The 21,827-nt window shown below is 37.9% G+C and overlaps 1 protein-coding gene across 1 annotated transcript in view; it reads left to right on the top strand.

Annotated features, from left to right (window-relative positions):
• Positions 1–21,827, top strand: part of LOC150089691 (splicing factor 1-like) — a 187,888-nt gene that overhangs the window by 6,703 nt on the left and 159,358 nt on the right. Inside the window, exon 2 of the mRNA XM_090389602.1 lies at positions 18,362–18,511. Within this exon, the coding sequence (XP_090245728.1) occupies positions 18,362–18,511 (150 nt within the window). The remainder of the gene's footprint in view (positions 1–18,361; positions 18,512–21,827) is intronic.

The following is a 21,827-nucleotide window of genomic DNA, read 5'->3' as shown; positions in this document are numbered from 1 at the left end:
ACCCTGAGTGTAGTACCACCCAGTTGATACGCTATGCAATAAATTTAAGGCTGAGCTGGACAGGTATTTGGAACGAATGGAGGGGTGAAATGGGAGTGGTTTTTTTTTGGCTGATGCTGCATAAGCTTGCTTTCTTGCATCATATGCTTCTGCTAATGCTAATACTCTGGGCTTACTGCTACTCAAATGCAGTACTTTACATTTGTCAATGTTAAACTTCAGTTGCCACCTCTCAGCCCATCTGCTCAACTTTTCCAGATCCTATTGCAGCAGCGTACTATCATTACTGCTATTAACAACCCTGCCAATCTTTGTATTGTCTGCATACTTAGACCTTAATCCTTGATATATTAACATTCATCAATATCATTGATAAATACCAAAAACAACAGTGGGCTCAACACCGAACCCTGGAGGACTCCACTAATAACATTAGTCCATTGATAACCACTCTGTCTTCTCCCACTCAACCATCCTCTTATCCATTGTAGCAACTTGCCCGTAATGCCATACTGCTCCAATTTGTATAGTGGTCTTCCATGTGCCCCAGTATCAAAAGCTTTCCTAAAATCCAAGTATATAATATCAAAATTATTCTTTGCATCTAGTTCCTGTGACCACATCATAGTATCCAATCAAATTGATCAGACAAGATTTCCCCTTAACAAACCCATGCTTTGTCTGAACTATAATTGCAGTCTTGTCTAGATAATCCTGCATTGCTTCCTTAATCAGTGACTCCATTATTTTCCCTGGAACAGAAGTTAGACTAATAGGTCTGTAATTAACTGAGTTGCCCTTTTTTCCTCCCTTTGTGAATTGGGGACACATTTGCACATCTGCAGTCCATGGGGAGCCTACTTCCTTTGCTGCCTCCTTTAATATAACTGACTAGGTCCCATCCTCCCCAGGTGCCTTCCTTACATTTAACTTCAACAGTTTCTCCTCCATTTTTGCTGTCAGGCATTAGTAAAGGCACATGATGCAAGAAAGCAAGCTTATATAGCATCAGCCAAAAAAAACCCAAAAAAATCCTCATTTCACCCATGCCCTCACTCCAAATGTATGTCTAGTTCAGCCTTGAATCTATTTAAGCTATCAACTTCTACAACGACAGATTGAAGTTTGCTCCAGCAATCAACCACCTGCTGGCTAAAGGCAAACTTCCGCACATCTATCCTACAACTGTCTTTCCTTAAATTGAATTTATGCCCTTTCAGGCAATTATTCTGATCAAGAGGAAGAATTCTATCAGCATTGAGCATGCTCAAACCATTCAAGGCTTTATAGACCACAGTCAGATCACCTCGCAGGTGCCTAGTCTCCAGACACAATGCCAAACTTGAGCATTTCTTCGTAAGAGCAACCCAATTACAAATTACAAACAACCAATTACAGAATCACTTAGCTCTCTGTTAGTGTTTGATAAACTTCTGGCATTCCCCAACTTGAATAACTCCATGTGTGAATGTAGATGCAAAATGCTCATTCAGTTTATCAGCTACCCGAGCATGATCATCAATAGTCAAACCATCTATGTTAAGTGGACCAATCTTTCCTCTTTTCTGTTTTTCTTTGCATCCTTTGCCCAAGATTTCTCGTAATCTGCCTTTGCCTGTCTAACCTCCTTTGTGACTTGATTACAGACCAGCTTATATCTGCCATAGACTTCTTTGTCGTCTGATAATTTATATGCATCCCATGCATTTTTTCTCTGCCACAAGCCTCATTAATTCATTTGCTGTCCATTTAAGCCTAAACCTTGAACAGTATTTCTTAGTTGGTAAGAAAAGCCTAGTACCCTCCAAGATTAAGTCCCTGAAGGCTTCCCATTTAGAATTCAATGTTGGTAACATCCCACTGATCCAACTGTATAGAATTTTAAAAACTCTCTGAGACCACTATAGTCACCTTTACGAAAGCAAAAACCCTTCCCCTTACCCCTGATGGTAGTTACATCTTTAAGTAAATCCCACATCAGTATTCTGAGATCACTGCCACGTAGTGGTTCCTTTATCTGCAGATTCTTAAAGCATGAAGAATCACTACTTATGATCGGATCAAGAGTATTACTCCCTCTGGTTGCCTCTCGAACATATTGTTGTTGTAGAAAACAGTCGTCCAATAAATTCACAAAATCTTGCTAGTGTGTGAGTGACCAGTCAATATCTGAAAGTTAAAATCCCCCATTATAAGACATTCTGATTTACCGGACCCCTGTTTCTCTGCACAATTGCTCATTATACTCATCAGATTCATTAGGCCTATAACACACACCTACTCTTTTCCCTTTCCCAGTGCTTATGTCACACCAACCTGAATCAACATTGCATTGTCCACCAATGTCAATTGGATGCACTTTCTTATTAGATTTTGTGTTTCTTAATTAACAGCATAACCCCTTCTCCCTTCCTGTCTTGTCCATCCTTTCTGTATACATTGTACTCTTCAAATTCCAATTCTGTACTGCTTATATCCATGTCTCTGATACCTCAATAATATCTGCTTTTGATGTCTTGATGAACACTTCAAATTCATCAAATTTATTCACTATACTCCTAACATTGGTGTATATGCAAGTATACATACACCTATTCTTACTCTTAGTTACCCTAACACAACCCATGTATTTACTTGTTCCATGATGACTCCCAGCAGCCCTTGAATTCCCCAGTACATTGCTTTCCAGGCTGCTGCTGATTCTAATTCAAGCATTGGCAGGTGGTAGATGACTCTCATCAACCGGTGCAATACCACCACTTTGCTTATTGGTGGCTTAAAGTGGTGAAACCCATGTTTAATCTCTAGAGCAAAGTTTCCGACATCCTCCTCTCCTCCATACTTCTCCCTCAATCCATGCACGGTACTAAGTACTATAGGTTTTGATACCTTTCGTGTTTGGGGATTTCATAAAAAAAAAAAAAAAAAAAAAAAAGTGCAAGAATCACTTTCAACACTGCCTGTGGCTACCGTTAATCTATTAGTGTGTGAATCCCCTCAAGCTAGCAGTTTTCCGACCCACCTAACACTGCCTTGATAGCATCAACAAATATTCTTGCACCTTTTTATTTAAGTGTATCCCATCCATGTAGAAACTCCCTCCTGTTAACAAACACAGACTATGCTGAGAAAAATTTTACCACACGAGCCTTGCACAATCTCTCTAGGGCCGAATTGATTGACAAGGCTCTCATCATATACTCCCTCCTATCATGTCTCGGCAGAATTGCAGACACTGAGATTTAACCCTAATCGCGACTTTTTTTTCAACATTGACCTGTACGTGTTAATTAAGTCTTCAGATCTCCTAATGTTAATGTCATTGGTAGCAATGTGTAGAACAATATCACCCTTTGTGCCCTTAAAAGATATTTGCTCTACAATGTCATCAACTTTTTCTGTTGGCAGATATACCCTTGTCCTATTCAACCTATCACTTTTGCACAATATATTTCCAGTTCCCTGAAAAAAGAGTAACTGACAATAACTAGTTCCTGTGGGACCAGTGCATTCTTCCCTGAAGGTTGTCGCTGTGTTGCCTGATGATCAAATTTAAGCTCTGGCATTGATGTGGGCAGCTGAGAGTTTGATGGGTGTCCCAATTTAAGTCCTTAGAGGGCATCTACCCTATCCTTCAAGCTCCCATAAAGGCCCATAGCAACGCTGAGTTGGTGCCTAACTTCACACTGCTTGCATCGAGCAAACACATAGACACCCCCCCCCCCCCTTGGCAATATCATACACCATCCCAGAGAGGTCTGCAAACATTTTACAAGTTGCACATTTCTTTATGTGATGCGTTGGAGAATAGCCCCATTCGGTTCTACCCCGAGCCACAGTACTCCTGCTACTTTGTTCACGTTGCATTGCTGCTCTAGTCTGTGGCATGATTTCTATTTAAATGCGATTTAATTAATTAAAAATTAAAATTAATAAGGTTAATAAATTTAATTAATTTACTATACTATACCTGACTGTATAGTACTATACTAAGCTAACGCAGTAAGTAGATAAATGGCCATGTTCAACTAGATTCCATAGTAGATAAATAGACAAATTCTCTATGATCCAGTAAAGTTTTAATAATAAACGATACATGACATGTGGCTTTCAGGGTTAAATGGACCTCTTCTCCAGCAAAATTCTAATGCCAAAAAGACAGACAAATTTAACAGATACAGAGTTGTGCATGCAGTGATGCGTGCATGAGATTAAACATTCAACTACTAGGAAATTGCTCATTGTTGTCGCTGCACGGATGTGTGTGTATTTGCTGCCAGCATTTATCCAGTTTAAAGATAGTTGCCTCTAAGGTAGGGTGTAGCCTTTGTGCCCTTGCAGCAATTCTTGTTCTTGAATTTCACGAGATGTAAAGCAACTCTAGCCAGAGGTGGTGGCGAAAGTGTCAGGATTGGTCAATCACTTCGTAGTAGTACTTGGGATTAAGGTCATGGTGGGTTGACCAGAAGTGTTCAGCGATTGCGGATTAGTCAGTCTCACCAAGGCGAATTGACCTGCCGTGCTCTGCAAGGTGTTCTCGAGCTCTCCCCCTATGTAGCAGCTGTCACAGTCTTTGCAAGTTATGTGGTATACCACACTGCTGCACAAAAGAGGGGCGATTGGGGTGTTCATGTTAGAAACCAGAGAACACAAGCTTTTACCGGGTAGTTGCATGCATTTTATGCAGTATTCCCTGAGGATTTTTGAAATCTTGCCCGACATATCTGGATAGTAGGGAATGTAGGCGGTAGGTATATTGTCATGCATTGATGATGGTCTCGGGTGGATAAAGAGCTCCTGCACTTGCAATAAGCACTTGTCTTGTCCAGTGTCTGGGTTGGATAGTCACAATTGACTTTCCATTCTCACTCTGGAAATCTCGGTATGCCTAGCTTCATCTGAGCTGGAATGGCTCCAAGCACAGGAGAATAGGATGAGTGCGATGCTGTTGAGATGGCTATGGACATGGCCCGATCTGTAGTTTCTAACTGCCAGCACCACATTGGCTTACAGTATACCAAGGTTTCTAGGTGTGGGCCCACACGTTTTACAAGGATATCCAAGAATGGAAGCACCCATCAACTTCCAGCTCTAAAGTGAACTGGATAACGAATTGAGGTACTCCACTAATGTTGCTTCAGAACCACGTGAGATGACAGTAAAGATGTAATTGATGTATTTGCACCATGATGTAATAGGCACTGGCGGGTTCAAGAATATTTTTTCTTCCAATTCCTCCCTGGCAGTGTTGGCCGCAACGGAGCTAACAGGAGCAGCCATGGCAGTACCATGCACCTGCTTGTATAAGGAATCCCCGAAGGTGATGATGCTGCCTGTGATATGCATAGGTTGAGGGCAGTATGGATGTCCTCTGTGGGTAAGAGATCTTTAAACTGATCTCCAGTGGGGCAAAGAAAACTTAGTTAATTTCAATCCTTCTAGAACTTAGTCCTGTCTTACATTTCATTAAAAGGAATATGCTGCTCCTATGCTTATCTTCACTGACACTAAAGATTTCCAGAGAAGATCCTATATCTCTATTAGGGATTACCCTGACTTCTAATCTCTCATAGCATAAGCACAATACAAATATTGCTTCCTCTGCATCAAAATAACTGGGTTTTCTTTTTCACTCTCAGCATTTCATTTCTTCTAAATGAGTACTGACTGGAAATCTCAAATATGCCTTACCACAAAATATGTTCCCACATCTGGGGTTGTACCCCAAAACCATCTCTCAGCCTTCTTAATGCCATGCAGTAGTGGGCAGTCAAGTAATTAGTTACCCTCTGTCTCGTAGACTTTCAATTTCTGCTGCATGCTTTTCTGTAGATCATCATCAGCCATTTTCAATCCACTGCAGGATGAAGACCTCGCCAGCAACTTTCCGGTTCCTTCTGTTTTGTGCAATGGCCATCCATTTACTACCCGCAAACTCATGAATTTCATCTGTCCATCTCCGTCATTGTCTTCCGTGTTTTCTTCTAGCTCCTCTTGGGTACCATTCTGTTATTCTCTTAGTCCATCTGTCATCATGTCTTCAAGCTATGTGTCCTGCCCAAGACCATTTTAGTTCTTTAGTTTTGATAAGAATGTCCTTTACTTGAGTTTGCTGCCTAATCCACGTGTTTCTCTTCTTATCTAACAGTCTGATTCCCAGTATAATTTGTTCCATTCTTTGCTGTGTAGTTCTCAGCTTCTTTTCCATTCTTTTGGTGAGTGCCCAAGTTTCACTTCCATAAGTCATGGTGGGTAGTATACATTGGTTCATTATTTCCCAATTTTAGAGAAATTGGGATATTGCTCCTCAATATATGACTATATTTTCTGAATGCTATTCGTCCAAAATTTATTCTTCTCTTGACTTCCAGCTATTTATCATTATTACAGCTGATGATTTGTCCCAGATAAGTACAGTAAACCCCTGCTATTCGCGGGGGTTACGTTCCTGAGAAATGTCGCGAATACCGAAAACGCGAATACTGAGTTATGGCTCCCATAGTAATAAAGGGGTTCCATTCCAAAGTATGAAATATATAAGAAAAACTAGTCTAAAATTTTGTCTATGTATGTATTATATGTACTTTCATAATATGACTATGTACGTAGACAGTACATAGTGAAATGCAAACATATGGCATCGAAATGAAAATAAGAAACAATTTAATATTAAATGTAATATTTATTAGAAATTTCAAACAAATCTTTCAAACTAGCGCTTTTGCTAGCAAAAAAATCTTATCCCACCAGTGCTATCACCAGTTTCGCTAGTGTTGATAAAGGAGTTTTGCCTTTTCACGAATGATGAGTGAACTTAACGGAATGTTATTTTGAGTTCGGTCTTCTATCCACAGATTTAAAGCCTTTTCCAATTTTTCTAATTTAACATCACGAGTTACAGAGCAAATTTTTGAAGCAATTAGCGCGTTTTCACGGACACTACGGCGGATTTTTTCTTCCGATGTCTTGATTGATCGTACCGTTGACTCATTGATTTTATAATGTTTTGCCACTGAGGAGACACTTTCACCATTAGAAATTTTATCTAATAACTCAATTTTATTCGCTAATGTCATCACCTTCTTTGATATTTTCACATTTCCCTTGTTATTCGTAGCCATAATTTTGTAAGGGTTAGAAAAAACTTGTCCACAATAAAGTCACTTTCTTCCATTAACACGCTCGAAAAAGTCTGTTTTACACTGCAAAACGGTAGATTTATCACTTTTGTAAGCATATCAATTTACAAATTGATAAATTTATTCAATTTATAAGCGTATAAACCTCCCATGGCAAGCGCATAACACATGCTGAACAAGGATTAGCAAGAAACATCCACACTCGCGATTTTGTCACCCCTCACCCCCCACCCACTGAGCTCTGTTTCGACCGGGAAAGATAATTTTAGCCACGCCCATGTTTTTTTATGGCGGAAAATGTTCACGGCGCTTTAAAATTCACATTTTTTTAGGTTTCATTTTATATTAAATCGGCGATCGCGAATACGCAAAACCGCGAATAGCGGGAGTTTACTGTATATGACTTCACCTTTTCAATTACTGCTCCTTCAATCATTATATCCCTTTCTATGACACTTGTTCATCATTACTTTTGTTTTAGCCATATTCATCTTTAGTCCAAAATCCGTACTAACTGTGCATAACTGATTAAGATTTTCCTGTAATTCTTTGGGATCGTGGCTTATGACCATAATGTCATCTGTAAATGGTTTAGATACTCTCCATTCACATTGACTCCTTTCTGCGACCAGTTTAATCTTCTGAAAGCTTCCTCAAGGGCAGCAATAAACAGTTTCGGAGATGTTTTTTTTTTTTTTTTTATGTGAACCCCAAACAAGAGAGGTATTAGAACCTATAGTACTTAGTACCATGCTTGGGTTGGAGGTTGAGAAGATGAAAGAAGATATTTGTTGACATTGGACTTGAACTTCTGTAGATTGTAATTTTCAGGAAATATGTATGAAGGAAGGTTGTTCCAGAAAACAGCAGTTGAATGAATAAATGAGGAAGATGAAAAGTTGGTTCTGTGGGTTTGAAGTTGGACAGTAAATGGATGTTGACTGGTGGCGGCACGTGTTCGGACTGTTTTGAAAGAGAGAGCAGGAATTAAAGAAGCCAATTCAGAAGAACAGTGCCCATGGAAGTATCTGTAGAAGAGGCATGCAGCAGAAACAGTGCGTCTATGAGAAAGCGAGTGGAGAGACTCTGTTAGAGATGAATCATTAATTAACCTAACTGCCCTCTTCTGAATGGAATCAAGAAGCCTGAGAGAGGTTTTGGGGGTATTTCCAAGCGGTCCGTGAGGTTGTCACAGACATTTTCTCAGATATGCCAGACAAGCTGTACTTGCTACCTGGGAATTTAAAACGCTGATGAAACTGATATTCGGGTGACACTCAAGTCAAGTGGACCCAATTTCGGCAAAGTCCGGACGGTCTATGACAGCCAAATCCTCTGCTTGCACATTCATGATGGTGGGATTGTTAGTAATCCTGGGTATAACCTCTATGCACAAGCACACGGTGGGTGACCACCCAGGTGTGAATCAACGTAAGCAGGGGTCATGGTGTGATGCCCACACCACATGGAGGAATGCCGCCCCTCTGTGTTACCAGGCAGTACTAGGTGATAGATGACTCATCAACCGGTGCAATACCACCACTTTGCTTATTAGAAGCTTGAAGTGGTGTAGCCCATGTTTAGTCTCCAGAGCTCAGTTCCGGTCAACCCTTCCCCATCTTTTCCATCATGCAGTATGATTGATGACTTGAGGTTATGATGAACATTATGGTGAGATCCAGTCTTCCTTACATTTTGAGGGTACAGCTCTAAAACGGTGTTCGCAGGCCGCCGCTAGTTAGTACACCGGACCGAACCTATTGGTAACTCTAGGTGGCTTCCGGATCAGCTAGTGTATAATCTTGCTACCTTTACTCTGCCAGATAGTGACTGGAGGGAGTCCGAGTAGTGTGTGTGTGCGGGGGGCAAAAAATACTTTTGACATTGTTCCACATGAGACTCCAGTACAAATTGGAGCAGTGTGGCATTAGGGACATTATTTTTTATGGATAAAGAGATAGTTGAGTGGCAGGAGACAGAATGAAATGGGCACTGCTCTTCTTAGACTAATCTTATTAGTGGAGCTGCTCAGAGTTCAGTGCTTGTCCCTTATTGTTTATTAATGATGTTGATGAGGGCACATCAAACTTATTGTTATAAGGTGGTGGTTAGGCCACATTTTGAGTATGCATACAGATTTGGAGGCCTCATTTTAGGATGTGGATCTGTTGTTGATGGGGTGCAGAGAAGGGCAACAGGTTTAGTCAAGGATATAGAAGTGTACTGTTATCATGAAATACTTCATATCTGCAAATTTTAATTAATTAATGGAAACTAGATTGATTTTTTTTAACTTTTCATCTGACATCTTTGTGATTTCCCCCCTTTTTTAATAATAAAAATAATTTTTAGCCTTTCTGCTGAATTGCAAACATGAACTATTAATTTTATTTGCAAACCCAAATTAAAAAATAAACAGAAACAAACGAGAGAAACCATTAATAATAGTGAAGAATTTTCAATGTTGCTAATCCTTATCAATCTGGGGATTAGATGCTTGCATGGCATCTTCCAGACGCAATGTGTAGTTCTGTATTTTTGTCTACTGTTCGCATTTAGCCAGTGAAATCAAAGCTCTATGGCAAGATTGGACACTTAGATTAGATTAGATTAGACAGAGAGTACAAGGTTATACCACATTGGTCAAGATTTTTGCAGTTCTGGTGAACGCCAAGTTTTCATTTATATTTAGTTGTTTTATTGACTTTAATGGTTATACTAAATTATTTTCTATAAGTAGCTTTATAGTTCTAGCCAAGCTCTGTGGTTTATTTTGAATTTAGATAGCAATTTTGAAAGTTAATACCTAGCATCCATAGATTTTACGTTCATAACTTGCTGCCCTTGTTATACGATACGGAATACCATAAGGTTTAATGTAAAACTCTATAGCGAAATATGTAGCAGTGTATTAGAAATCTTCTAGATTAGTATAGTATTATCAATAAAATTTATTAATCTTATTAAATTTCATTATTAATTAAATTATACTTAAACAAAATCATGACCCAGACTAGAGCAGCAAAGCAGCCTTCACAGAATACCCAGAGTGCTGTGGCTAGCGGGAGAACCGAAGGGGGTGATTCTCCCATGCATCACAGTCTAAAACAATGCATGAAATCTGAAATGTTTGCTGACTTTCCTGGAACAGGACATGATTTAACCAAGGAGGATGCCTTTGTGTGCTGGTGCAGAGACTGAAGAAATTAGGTGCCGACTTAGTGTTCTGATGGGAGTCTAAGAATTTGAGGTGTAGGGTAAATGCCCTCGAATAAATTAATATGAGAGGCCCAACTCAACGCCAGAGCTCACTCCTGTGCATCAGGAAACACAGTGGCAGTCTCCAAGGCAGAATTCACTGGTTCCACAGGAACTAGTTATTGTCTGTCCCTCTATTGTTAGGGGGACGGGGAATATAGTATGCAAAAAGGGTATGTCTGCCAGGGGCAAAAGTTGATGACGTAGAGCAGATATCTTTTAAGTTCACAAAAGGTGATATTGTTGTACATGTTGGCACTAATGACCTAAAGAGTAAGATCTGCAGAATTACTTAACAAATACAGGTCAATGCTGAAAAAAAGTCATGAGTTAGGGTTAAATTTTGAAAGTGTCTGCAATTCTGCCCAGACACGATAAGGAAGTTTATGATGAAAGCCTTGTCAATCAATTCTGTGCTGGAGAGATTGTGCAAGGCTCACAGGGTAGAATTTTTTTTCAGCGTGGTCTGTGCTTGCTAACAGGAAAGACTGCTTCTACAGGGATGGGATACACTTAAATAGAAAAATAGAAAGGGTGCAAGAATATTTGCTGATGCTATCGAGGCAGTGTTAGGTGGGTCGGAAAACTGCTAGTTTGGGGGGGTTCAGACTAAAAGATTAATGGTAGCTGCAGGCAGAAGCGAAAATGATTCTTGCACTGTTTCTATTGTAATGAGCAGCAGTCTAGAGAGCAAATTGCTGGGGATTTCAAGAGCTGCTGGGAGTTATCATGGAACAAGTAAATACATGGGCTATGTTAGGGTAACTAAGAGTAACAAGTGCATGTACACTAATGCTAGAAGTATAGCATTAGTAGAGGCATTTGATGCAAGAAAGCAAGCTTATTCAGCATCAGCCAAAAAAAAAAAAAAAAAAAGCCCACTTCCACTTCACCCCTCTGTTCGTTCAAAATACCTGTCCAGCTGAGCCTTAAACTTATTTAGGCTATCAACCTCCACCACAAGGGATAGAAGTCTGTTCCACCAACCAACCACCCGCTGGCTAAAGGCAAATTTCCGCACGTCTATCCTACATCTGTCTTTCCTCAATTTGAATTTATGCCCTCTCAGGTGATTTTTCTGAGCTAGAGGAAGAATCCCATCAGCATTGAGCATGCTTAAACCATTCAAGGCTTTATACACCTCTATCAGATCACCTCGCTGGTGCCTAGTCTCCAGACACTGTAATTTGCAAAACTTAAGCCTTTCTTCATAAGAGCACCCCTTTGTTCCATTCACTAATCTTGTTGCCCTTCTCTGTACTCGTTCCAGCAGCTCTACATCCTTCTTGAAATGAGGCCTCCAGACCTGTATACAGTACTCTAGGTGTGGCCTGACCATTGCCTTATATAATGGAATAATCACCTCCTTATCCCTGCTGGAAAAATTCCTGTATATCATTGACAATACTCCATGAGCTACTCTTGCAGCCCGTCTGCACTGCTCAGAGAACTTCATATCTGCCTGCACAACCACCCCCAAGTCCCTTTCATTCTCTACCACTGTCAGTGTAGTACCACAGAGTTGATACGTTGCTCTGGGGTTGCTGTTTCCCATGTGTAGTACTTTACATTTGTCAATGTTAAACTTCATTTGCCACCTCTCAGCCCATCTGCTCAACCTTTCCAGATCCTGTTGCAGCAGCATAGTGTCAGTAGTGTCCTTGACAACCCTGCCAACCTTTGTATCATCTGCAAACTTGGACATTAAGCTTGATATACCATCATCAATATTATTTATAAATACAGAAAACAATAATGGACCCAACACTGAGCCCTGAGGGACTCCACTAATAACATTAGTCCACGATGAGCAGTGTCCATTGATTACCACTCTCTGTCTTCTCCCCCTCAACCACCCCTTTATCCATAGCAGCAATTTGCCTCCAATGTCACACTGCTCCAATTTGTGTAGCAGTCTTCCATGTGCAACAGTATCAAAAGCCTTTCTAAGATCCAAGTATATAACATCAAAGTTATTCCCTGCATCCAGTTCTTTTGTGACTGCATCATAGTATCCAATCAAGTTGGTCAGGCAAGACTTCCCCTTAACAAAACCATGCTGTGTCTGAGCTATAACTGAAGTCTTGTCTAAATGATCCTGCAGTGCTTCTTTAACCAGTGCCTCCATTAATTTTCCTTCATTAATTTCCTCCATTAATTTTCCTCCATTCATAATAAAATAGTAAATAAAATTGATGAATTTGAAGTGCTGATCAAGACATCAAAGGCAGATATTGTTGGAATATCGGAGACATGGTGTCACACAGATATAAGCAGTGCAGAATTGGAATTTGGGGAGTACAATGTGTACAGAAAGAACAGATAGGGTAGGAAGGGAGGAGGGGTTATGCTGTTAGTTAAGAAACACAATCTAAGGAAGTGCATCCAGTTGACGGGTGAACAGTGCAATGTCGAGTCTGTTTGGTGTGACATAAACACTGGGAAATGGAAATTGAGAATAGGATTATGTTATAGGCCTAATGATGCTGATGAGTACAATGAACAGTTGTGCAGAGAAATAGAATGGACCAGTAAATCAGAATGTCTTGTAATGGAGGATTTTAACTTTCTAGATATTGACTGGAACTTGTGGGTTGGTCACTTGCATGCTAGCAAGACTTTTGTGGATTTATTGGAGGATTGTTTTCGAGCAACATATTCGAGGGGCAACCAGAGGAAGTAATACCCTTGATCTGATTATCAGCAGTGATGACGCATGCATTAGGAATTTGCATATAAAGGAACCACTAGGTGACAGTGATCACAGTGTACTGATGTGAGATTTACTTAAAGATGTACTATGATAAAGGGAAGGGTTATTGTTTTCGTAAAGGTGACTACAGAGGTCCCAGACAGTTTTTAAATTCTGTAGAGTGGGATCAACTTATGATGCTATCAACAGTAAATTTTAAATGGGAAGCCTTCAGGGACTTAATCTTGGAGGCTACTAAGAAATAATGTTCGAGGTTCAGGCCTAAATGGATGTCGGATGAATTAATGAGGCTCGTGGCAGAGAAGAAAAATGTATGGGATGCATATAAAGTATCAGGCGATACAGAAGTCTGTGGCAGATATAAACTAGTCTGTAATCAAGTCACAAAGGAAAGTGGTTAGGCAGGCGAAGGCAGATTATGAGAAATCTTTGGAAAAGGACGCAAAGAAAAATAGCAAAAAGTTCTTTACTTGATGTAAACTCTAGAAGGAAGGGGATGAATCAGATTGGTCCACTTAACATAGATGGTTTGACTCTTGATGATCTTACTCAAGTAGCTGATAAACTGAATGATTATTTTGAATCTATATTCAAACATGAGGAGTTATTCAAAAATGGGAATGCCAGAAGTTTATCAAACTCTAATAGGGAGCAAAGTGATTTTGTGATAACTGAGAGCAAAGTGGAGGAGAAATTGTTGAAGTTAAACATAAAAAAAAAAAAAAGGCACCTGGGGCAGATGGAATCTATCCAGTTATAATGAAGCAGGCAGCAAGGGAAGTAAGCAAACCCTTAGCCATAATTATGAGAACATCCTTAGAGTCACGGGAGGTCCATATGGACAGGAGATGTGCAAGTGTATCCCCAATTCACAAAGTTGGTTCAGGGGGTGACACAAATAATTATAGACCTGTTAGCTTAACTTCTGTTCCGGGTCAAATAATGGAGTCACTGGTTGAAGAGGTGATACAGGATCACCTAGACAAGACAGCATCATTAGTTCAAACACAGCATGGGTTTGTTAAGGGGAAGTCTTGTCTGACCAATTTGATTGGATACTACAGTGTGGTCACAAAGGAACATGGATGCTAAGAATAATTTTGATATCATATACTTGGATTTGAGGAAAGCTTTTGATACTGTTGCACATAAGACTGCTGTACAAATTGGAGCGGTATGGCATTGAGGGCAAGGAATGGTTGAGTGGAAGACAGCAGAGAGTGGTAATAAATGGACACTGGATCAGTGTTATTAGCGGAGTCCTGCAGGGTTCGGTGCCAGGCCCATTGTTGTTTTGTGTATTTATCAATGAAGGTATATCAAGCTTAATATTAGTCCAAGTTTGCAGATGATACAAAGGTTGGCAAGGTTGTTAATGATACTAAACACAGTATGCTACTGCAACATAATCTATAAAAGTTACTCAGATGGGCTGAGAAGTGGCAACTGAAGTTTAACCTTGACAAGTGCAAAATACTGCATATGGGTAGCAATAACACAAGAGAAATGTACCAACTCTGTGGTACTATGCTCAACGAGGTGGAGAATGAAAAAGACCTGGGAGTAATTGTCCAGTCAGATATGAAGTTCTCTGAGCAGTGCAGACGGACTGCCAGAGCAGGTCATAGTTTTGTCAATGATATATAGGAATTTTGCTAGCAGAGACAAGGAGGTGATTATCCCTTTGTATAAGGTAATGGTTAGGCCACACCTTGAGTACTGTATACAGGTCTGGTGGCCTCATTTTAGGAAGGATGTAGAGTTGCTAGAACGAGTACAGAGAAGGGCAACAAGATTGGTGAGAGGAACAAAGGTGCAATTGTGAAAAAAAGCTTAAGTGCTGCAAGTTGCAGCATCTGGAGACTAGGCACCTGCGAGTGGTCTGATTGAGGTGTATAAAGTCTTGAATGGTTTGAGAAGGTCAGTGCTGATGGGATACTTCTGCTTGCTCAGACTAAGAACCTGAGGGGGCATAGATTCAAATTGAGGAAAGACAGTTGTAGAATAGATGTGTGGAAGTTTGCCTTTAGCCAACAGGTAGTTGATTGCTGGAACAACTTCCATCTATTATTGTGGAAGTTGATAGCTTAAATAAATTTATGGCTGAACTAGACAAACATTTGGAATGACCGGATGGGTGAAATGGGAAGTGTTTTTTTTTTTTTTTTTTTTTTTTTTGGCTGATGCTGTACAAGCTTCTTGCATCATATGCTAATGCTCCTGCTAATACTTGTCACTGACCTTACAGATGCCATGTGGAAATGGGAGTTGCGTAGAAGAACGGTAGATGCTATTGCTCACCTGGCATCTGTTAAGCACCTGAATAAAAAAATTTAATGTCCTAATTCATAGTGTATTGAAATGAAACCAGAAAATGCTGTTTTACCAGTTAAAGAATATTGGCGGTCAAAAGCACATAAGATTTTATTTCATTTACGAGAGAGAGATTTAAAGAAGTGGCATCATTAAATGGACTAATGGCATCCATACTCTTTTTTTGAACAACATAAAGGGACACAAATTTAAATTAAAAGGATGCATGCGGAGTATCCTGTAAAACTTGCTTTCAGTCAGTCAGTGATTAATTGATGGAACAAACTTCCATATAGTGTTGTAGAAATGGGTAGTTTAAATAAATTTAAGGAAGAATTAGACAGCTTATTAAGGGAGATAACAGATGAGGTGAATATTTTTTCTTCCTCCCCCCATAAGCTAGCTTCCTAGCATTTTGTATACTGTAGCATGTATCCTGTTTATAGCTTATATGGGGTGATTCTGTCTACCCCCCCCTCTGTCTCACTCTCAGATTTTATCAGACAACGACCACGTGTCAGCAGTTAAGTTTTTACAAGCTGTTAATATATATACACACACACACACACACACACACAACTAAATTGGATAATTTACTTTTAAACTTATACTGCTTTACAGTGGAGTATCCAGATAACATTGTAAGGGGGGGGGTCACGGTGACCAGGCTTTTTATTTTTTTATTTTTTTTTTTTTTTTTAGAATGGCTCCTGTGTTCAGTTTCAAATTTTTGGTTAACGGGTGGCATATGCCCTCTCTGCCCACCCCTGAATATGCCCCTGCTGCTTTATACAAGGTGTTTCAAAAATGGTCAATAATTTAAAGGTGAAAAGTACAAACTAAAATAAGGAAAAAAAGTTCCAGTGAACATCGGGCCGCAAATGAACTGTTTTCGAGATAATGCACATTTTCTGTTAAGATCCACCACTGACTGTGGGAGCACTCTGGGAGGGTAGTTTTTATTGCTGAGACCTTGTATAAGCTGGATGTGGTAGGGGTACAGTAATTGGTGATGTAAAATTTTGCCACACCTGCTATGACTCAGTACATGCTCTTGCAGAGCAACCCTCCTTGTCGAAATTCCTAGATTTTGTTCTGTTCTTTCTAACACCCTTTCCTCAACATCGGGTGTTATGCTTCTGAGCCTACCTGCTCATACTCCATGTGCGAAGTGCCCATGTTCTCTAAGGCATTGATGTACCCTGATGAATGTGCACCTGTTGGGCTGCCATCGTTTGGGAAATGCTTCTTGGTACAAACATGCAGCCTCGAGTGCATTGCTGTTGGCTTTACCATACATGAAGTGCATGTCCGCATACTCTTTGTTGCTGTAACTACTTTCCATGTTGACTATCCTTTGACAAGTACTAGTATGCGTGTTACGTCTCAGAGCATTGAGAGAGGAGAAAGGGAGAGAATGAGCATAACCTAACCTAAACAAACAAGTTGGTGGTAGATCCCAACTCTGTACAGTTCAACTTGTCAGTGGTGGATCTCAACTAGAAATGTGCAATGTCTCGAAAGCGATTCACTTAAGGACCCATGTTTACTAGGCTTAGGCTTTTTTTTTGCATATTGTAGTCTGTACAGTTTACCTTTAAATTATTGACCATCACTCTTGAAACACCCTGTATACATATAAATAACAGTTTGACAAAGTAACCTTTTTAAAGGTTACTTTGTCAAACTGTCTTTTCTTGGCATAGTATAACAGCAATCATTTTTGTGCCAGTAAAACACACACACACACACTCACACTCTCCAAAGTTCCAGGAGTACATTGGGAACTCATAAAAGAACTAGCACACACTTCTTGATTAGACTGGGATTCAAGCCTGTGACCACCAAATACGGAGGATGTGGAAAGGTCAGGGAATGACCACCGCAAAAAAATGGATGCATATCCCTGGAGCAATATGGCCTGAGTTGCTAATTAATGCTCCTCAAAAGAAAAAAACTTTGTTCTTTTATGATTTTTTTTATTTTTATTTATTTTTTTTATATCAAAGAGACACTTATAATCAAAGGGACACTTATAGTCTTCTCTCTGCAGAAGTTGAAGGGATAAATGAGGAAGAAGAAAAGTTGATTCTGTGCATTTGAAGTAAGACAGTAAATTGATATTGCCTGGTTGCAGCACATCTTCAGTCTTGTTTGGAAGAGAGAGAGAGCGGGAATTATAGAAGCCAATTGAGAAGAAAGTGCCCATGAAAGTATCTATGGAAAAGGCATGCCACAGAAACAGAACATCTGTGTGATAGAATGGAGAGACTTTGTAAGAGATAGGTCATTAATTAAGTTTTCTAGAAAGCCTGAGAGAAGTTATGAGGGGGGGGGAACCACTGTCCCAAATGTGGGAACACAATATTCCATGGTAGCTCAGATTTGAGATTTGTACAGAGTAACATTTTGAATGTTTGTTACATTTCTTTATTTTTTTTTAATACAAAGTTCAAATTCTTGGATGCATGCCTCATGTCAACATACTTGATTCTGCCAGATAAGCTCATGGATGTGGCATACTTTTTTTTCAGCATTGTATTAAATTTGCTACTGTAATTAAGTCAGCATCTCAATCTTTAACAACACACCTTATAATATATTTGTGAAAAGTGAAATGCATTTAAACAAATGTGTTAATGACTAGTGAAAATATTACTTTTTGATTTGCTATACTTACGATAAGCATTTTAAATGGGAAATTAAAATGCTTAAAATTGTTGTTTAGCTAGAAGGAGGAATTGCATTTTCTTCATGATTTATTTTGGGTTTTTTATTCCACACAACATGCAGATTGGCCTGTAAATGTGTACTTGAATGGGCATCATACAAGGTAATAATAAATAAAAGTGGAATGCTAATATTTTGAGTATGCCAGAGATTTTTGCTACTTATCATAATACATTATTAATTATTTAAACAAGTAATTTGTATTTAGAATCTACCAACTGGCCTCCAGAATTACTTGACAAGAAAAAGAAAAAGAGAAGTAGATGGGGTGGAGATGATAAAGAAAAAGTTTTCATTCCAGGCATGCCAACTGTGTTACCCAATAATTTATCTGTTCAGCAGGAAAGGGCTTATTTGTGTAAGTATACCTACATTTTGTTTATGTTGTTAATGATAATTGTAAGTTTAATTTAAGTAAAATAATGAAATCGGCAAATTCTTACTGATTTCATGTTATGGGAGTAATATGACTGCTGGTTGTCAAAAATTGAAATTATGTAAGCAAAATGCTGCCAAAAAGTTTCTATGAATATGAATATTAAAAAAATGGATGTATTTACAGGTAAGTATTACAAAAGTTTGAATTATATATTTGAAAATACCATATTGAGCCAGTTTTGCCTACTTTATGCCAATATATATGTTCAATGGTGATATATAGGAACTGTGGTTATTATCATTTTACATCTGAAATCAAACACTACTGCAAAACAATTTCTGATTGACACACGAGGAAGTAAGAGTATATCAGATTACAGAAATACCAGTATTAAAATTCAGAATTTGACAGTTGAAATAAAGTTCATCTATTCAGTTTCTATTTTTATGTCATTTCTTATTAGAAAATTTAGTTGTTCAATAAATGTCTCAATTCATTTTTCATGAATTTTATTTCCACATTTGTAACTAGAATTACTCCAGTCATAAAACTGTTGATGTGACGTAACTTTTGAACATGTGTTTTGATTCTCTTCTATACTTTAATCTTAGAATAAGTTATTCAGAAATCACCAGCAATGATTTAGGATTTAAGCATAGTTGAAGAAAAGTGTTTCAGTTTTAAAGGGAGAGATAGGATTATAAAATACTAAGATTTTAATGTTTCATTTAATTTTTTAGTATATGTTAAATAATGCAATCATTATTGCAGTTAAATGGTTTGAATTTTGTGATTTGGAAGTTTTTATTCAAATTTGGAAGCATTATAGGTTACTGAACTGGAACCATCGTGTGTGTGTGTGTGTGTATATATATATATATATATATATATAGCCTTGAATGTTTGATTATGAGGTAGCAGTTCAATAAAATTTTAGGTTGTCTGCCAAGTATTATGCATGCTTAATAATGGATGGTTAATACTAATATATTATTAATCATCCACTTTGTACACCCAGAAATGACCCATGACATAAAGTTCAGTCATCAAAGTTTGTTTACATAATTAAGGTTGGTCCTTTGGATTTTTCAGCAGCATTTTCTTGATTGTATTAATGGTAGTATCATTACTTTAAAATTGCATTTAAAACTTAACACCAAAATCTGGTTGTTTTGACCAAATTTTATCTCAACTTGTGAAAATGATTTTTATAGAAAGCCTGACTGTGAAAATCATTTTTAAAAGTCCTTTCCCTCCTCAAATAACTTTTATGCAGCTGTTTAAACTTTTAATTATAATTAAAAATTGTTATTATTAAGACATTGGCAAAGTCATAAATCAAAACTTGCATTTTCTTCTTTCAACAAATCAAAGCAGTTGACATAATTTAGTATAATCTCTTGATAAGAATTGAACTATCTTATATGAATTTTATTACTAGCAAAATTTTAAAACTTTACTGATAAATTGAATAATTTGGGATTTGTAATAGAATAGTAAGATAATGGTAATAGTACAAGGTAATACAATCCTAAATATCCATGTGAAATTTTATAATCCCACATGGATATTTTAGGATTGTTATTACCTTGCCAGTTGCATTCTTCAGATTAATATTTTGAGGTATGTGTAAGTTGTTTTATTGTAACTTAAACTAGATATCTTTTGATTATTTTTTTTAATAAATAATTTTATACTTAAGTTTTTCTCACAGGTAACTGAGAAAGCTCTTTTGTGTTTAGTGAATGCATTTTAACAGTGATTACTATGGCCACTAACCTATTGAGTGCCATTCCCAAGGTAGCTAGTTGCAATCAATAGTGTCACAATAGTTAGCTTACTATTGGGGTTTTTTTTTTTTTTTTTCCCCTCAGGTGATAGTTATTTTATTTTTTTGGGGATTTAAATTAAAAATGATAAATCGTAGAATTAAGATTGTTCCAATAAAAGGTTTTTTAAAGGCCTCTTCCATGCAGTATGCAATGCTTATTTGATACTGCATGAAAGGAATCTTTTTATGCATCTGCAGTATTTAAAATTAAATAAAATTAATCAGAAAAATAACACTTGTGTGGGAGGCATCTAAAGAAATAATTTATCACCATTATTTATGAGGAATTTAGCTTAACTAGGTAAAAATATGTATATTACAATTCACTGCTTTAAAGGCAGTGAATTGAGTTATGTATTTTTATTTAGGATATGTGAAATACTTAAGTGTAAATATACATATTTCTGTAATTGCATTATGTAAATATATAATTTTGAAAAATTTGAAATGCAGAAAATGAAAAAAAAAAAAAAAAAAAATTCACCCACACAGTATAGGCACTGTTAGGTTAATTTCTCTTTTCTCTGTTTAAGCATAAGGTATGGAAAAATGGATGTGATAGCTATCAGTTCTAAATTATATATCTTTACTTAGCTTAGTTAATCAGTCTCCCACAAATATGTGAAAAATAGGTACTTTTGGAACATACAAGCAAAGCAAATAAGTTTCAAGAAGTTTTCAAGTATGTATTTTCATTCCCAGTAACAGTAAGACAGAAATTCACATTATAAATGAAAGGATTCCAAAAGATTTTTGCAAGTATTCAAATGTTTCTTTTTGTACGTTAGTCAAAATTTGGGAACCATTAAGAAGAAACTTTCTTGAAGTTACATTTGTAAATCATAAAACTGTATATGTATAATGCTGATGTTTTCAGTTTGTGTCTGATATTTTGTGCAGAGTTTTTTTATTTTTCAAAATAAGTGTTATTTTGGTAATAGGGAGTTACTGGACAAGCAGTAACTTTTATTAATGCACAAAATGATGTGAAAATTGGTAGCAACATATCTGAGCAATGACATAGTGTTGTTTATCTAGCAGCACTGGTGGTTACCCACAACTCCAGTTTTGTTTCTCTGTGAAACATACAAAACTGAAGGCCAGAATATGTGGTTTGTGTAAGTGTAGCACATGTTATGAACATCTTTGTCATATAGGAGAACTACTACCAAGCACTAACTGAATATGCACAGGTTGTGTTTGAGGAGCATCAGTGGACAACCATCTTGAGTCCAAGACCCATGAACTGTCTCTCCTCCCACCTGCATTGGCTCCTGTCTGAACTAAATATCAAAGAATTGGCTCTTGACGTGTAACACCCAGTCTTGACTGCTGACATCACACTGAAGTGATGTGAGATAAACTATGCTTACACTTACTCTGGTAGGTGTGATACAAAAAAACTACAGCGCTGGACTCTGCTGAGGCCTTGCTCAACTGCTAACATTTGAATACAGGTGGTGG

The sequence above is a fragment of the Mastigoproctus giganteus genome, chromosome 2, assembly GCF_048544385.1.
Source record: "Mastigoproctus giganteus isolate SK-2022 chromosome 2, ASM4854438v1, whole genome shotgun sequence".
NCBI classification, from domain to species: Eukaryota; Metazoa; Arthropoda; class Arachnida; order Uropygi; family Thelyphonidae; genus Mastigoproctus; species Mastigoproctus giganteus.
The sequence above is the reverse complement of the archived record's forward strand: the minus strand, read 5'-3'. Positions and strand labels throughout refer to the sequence as shown.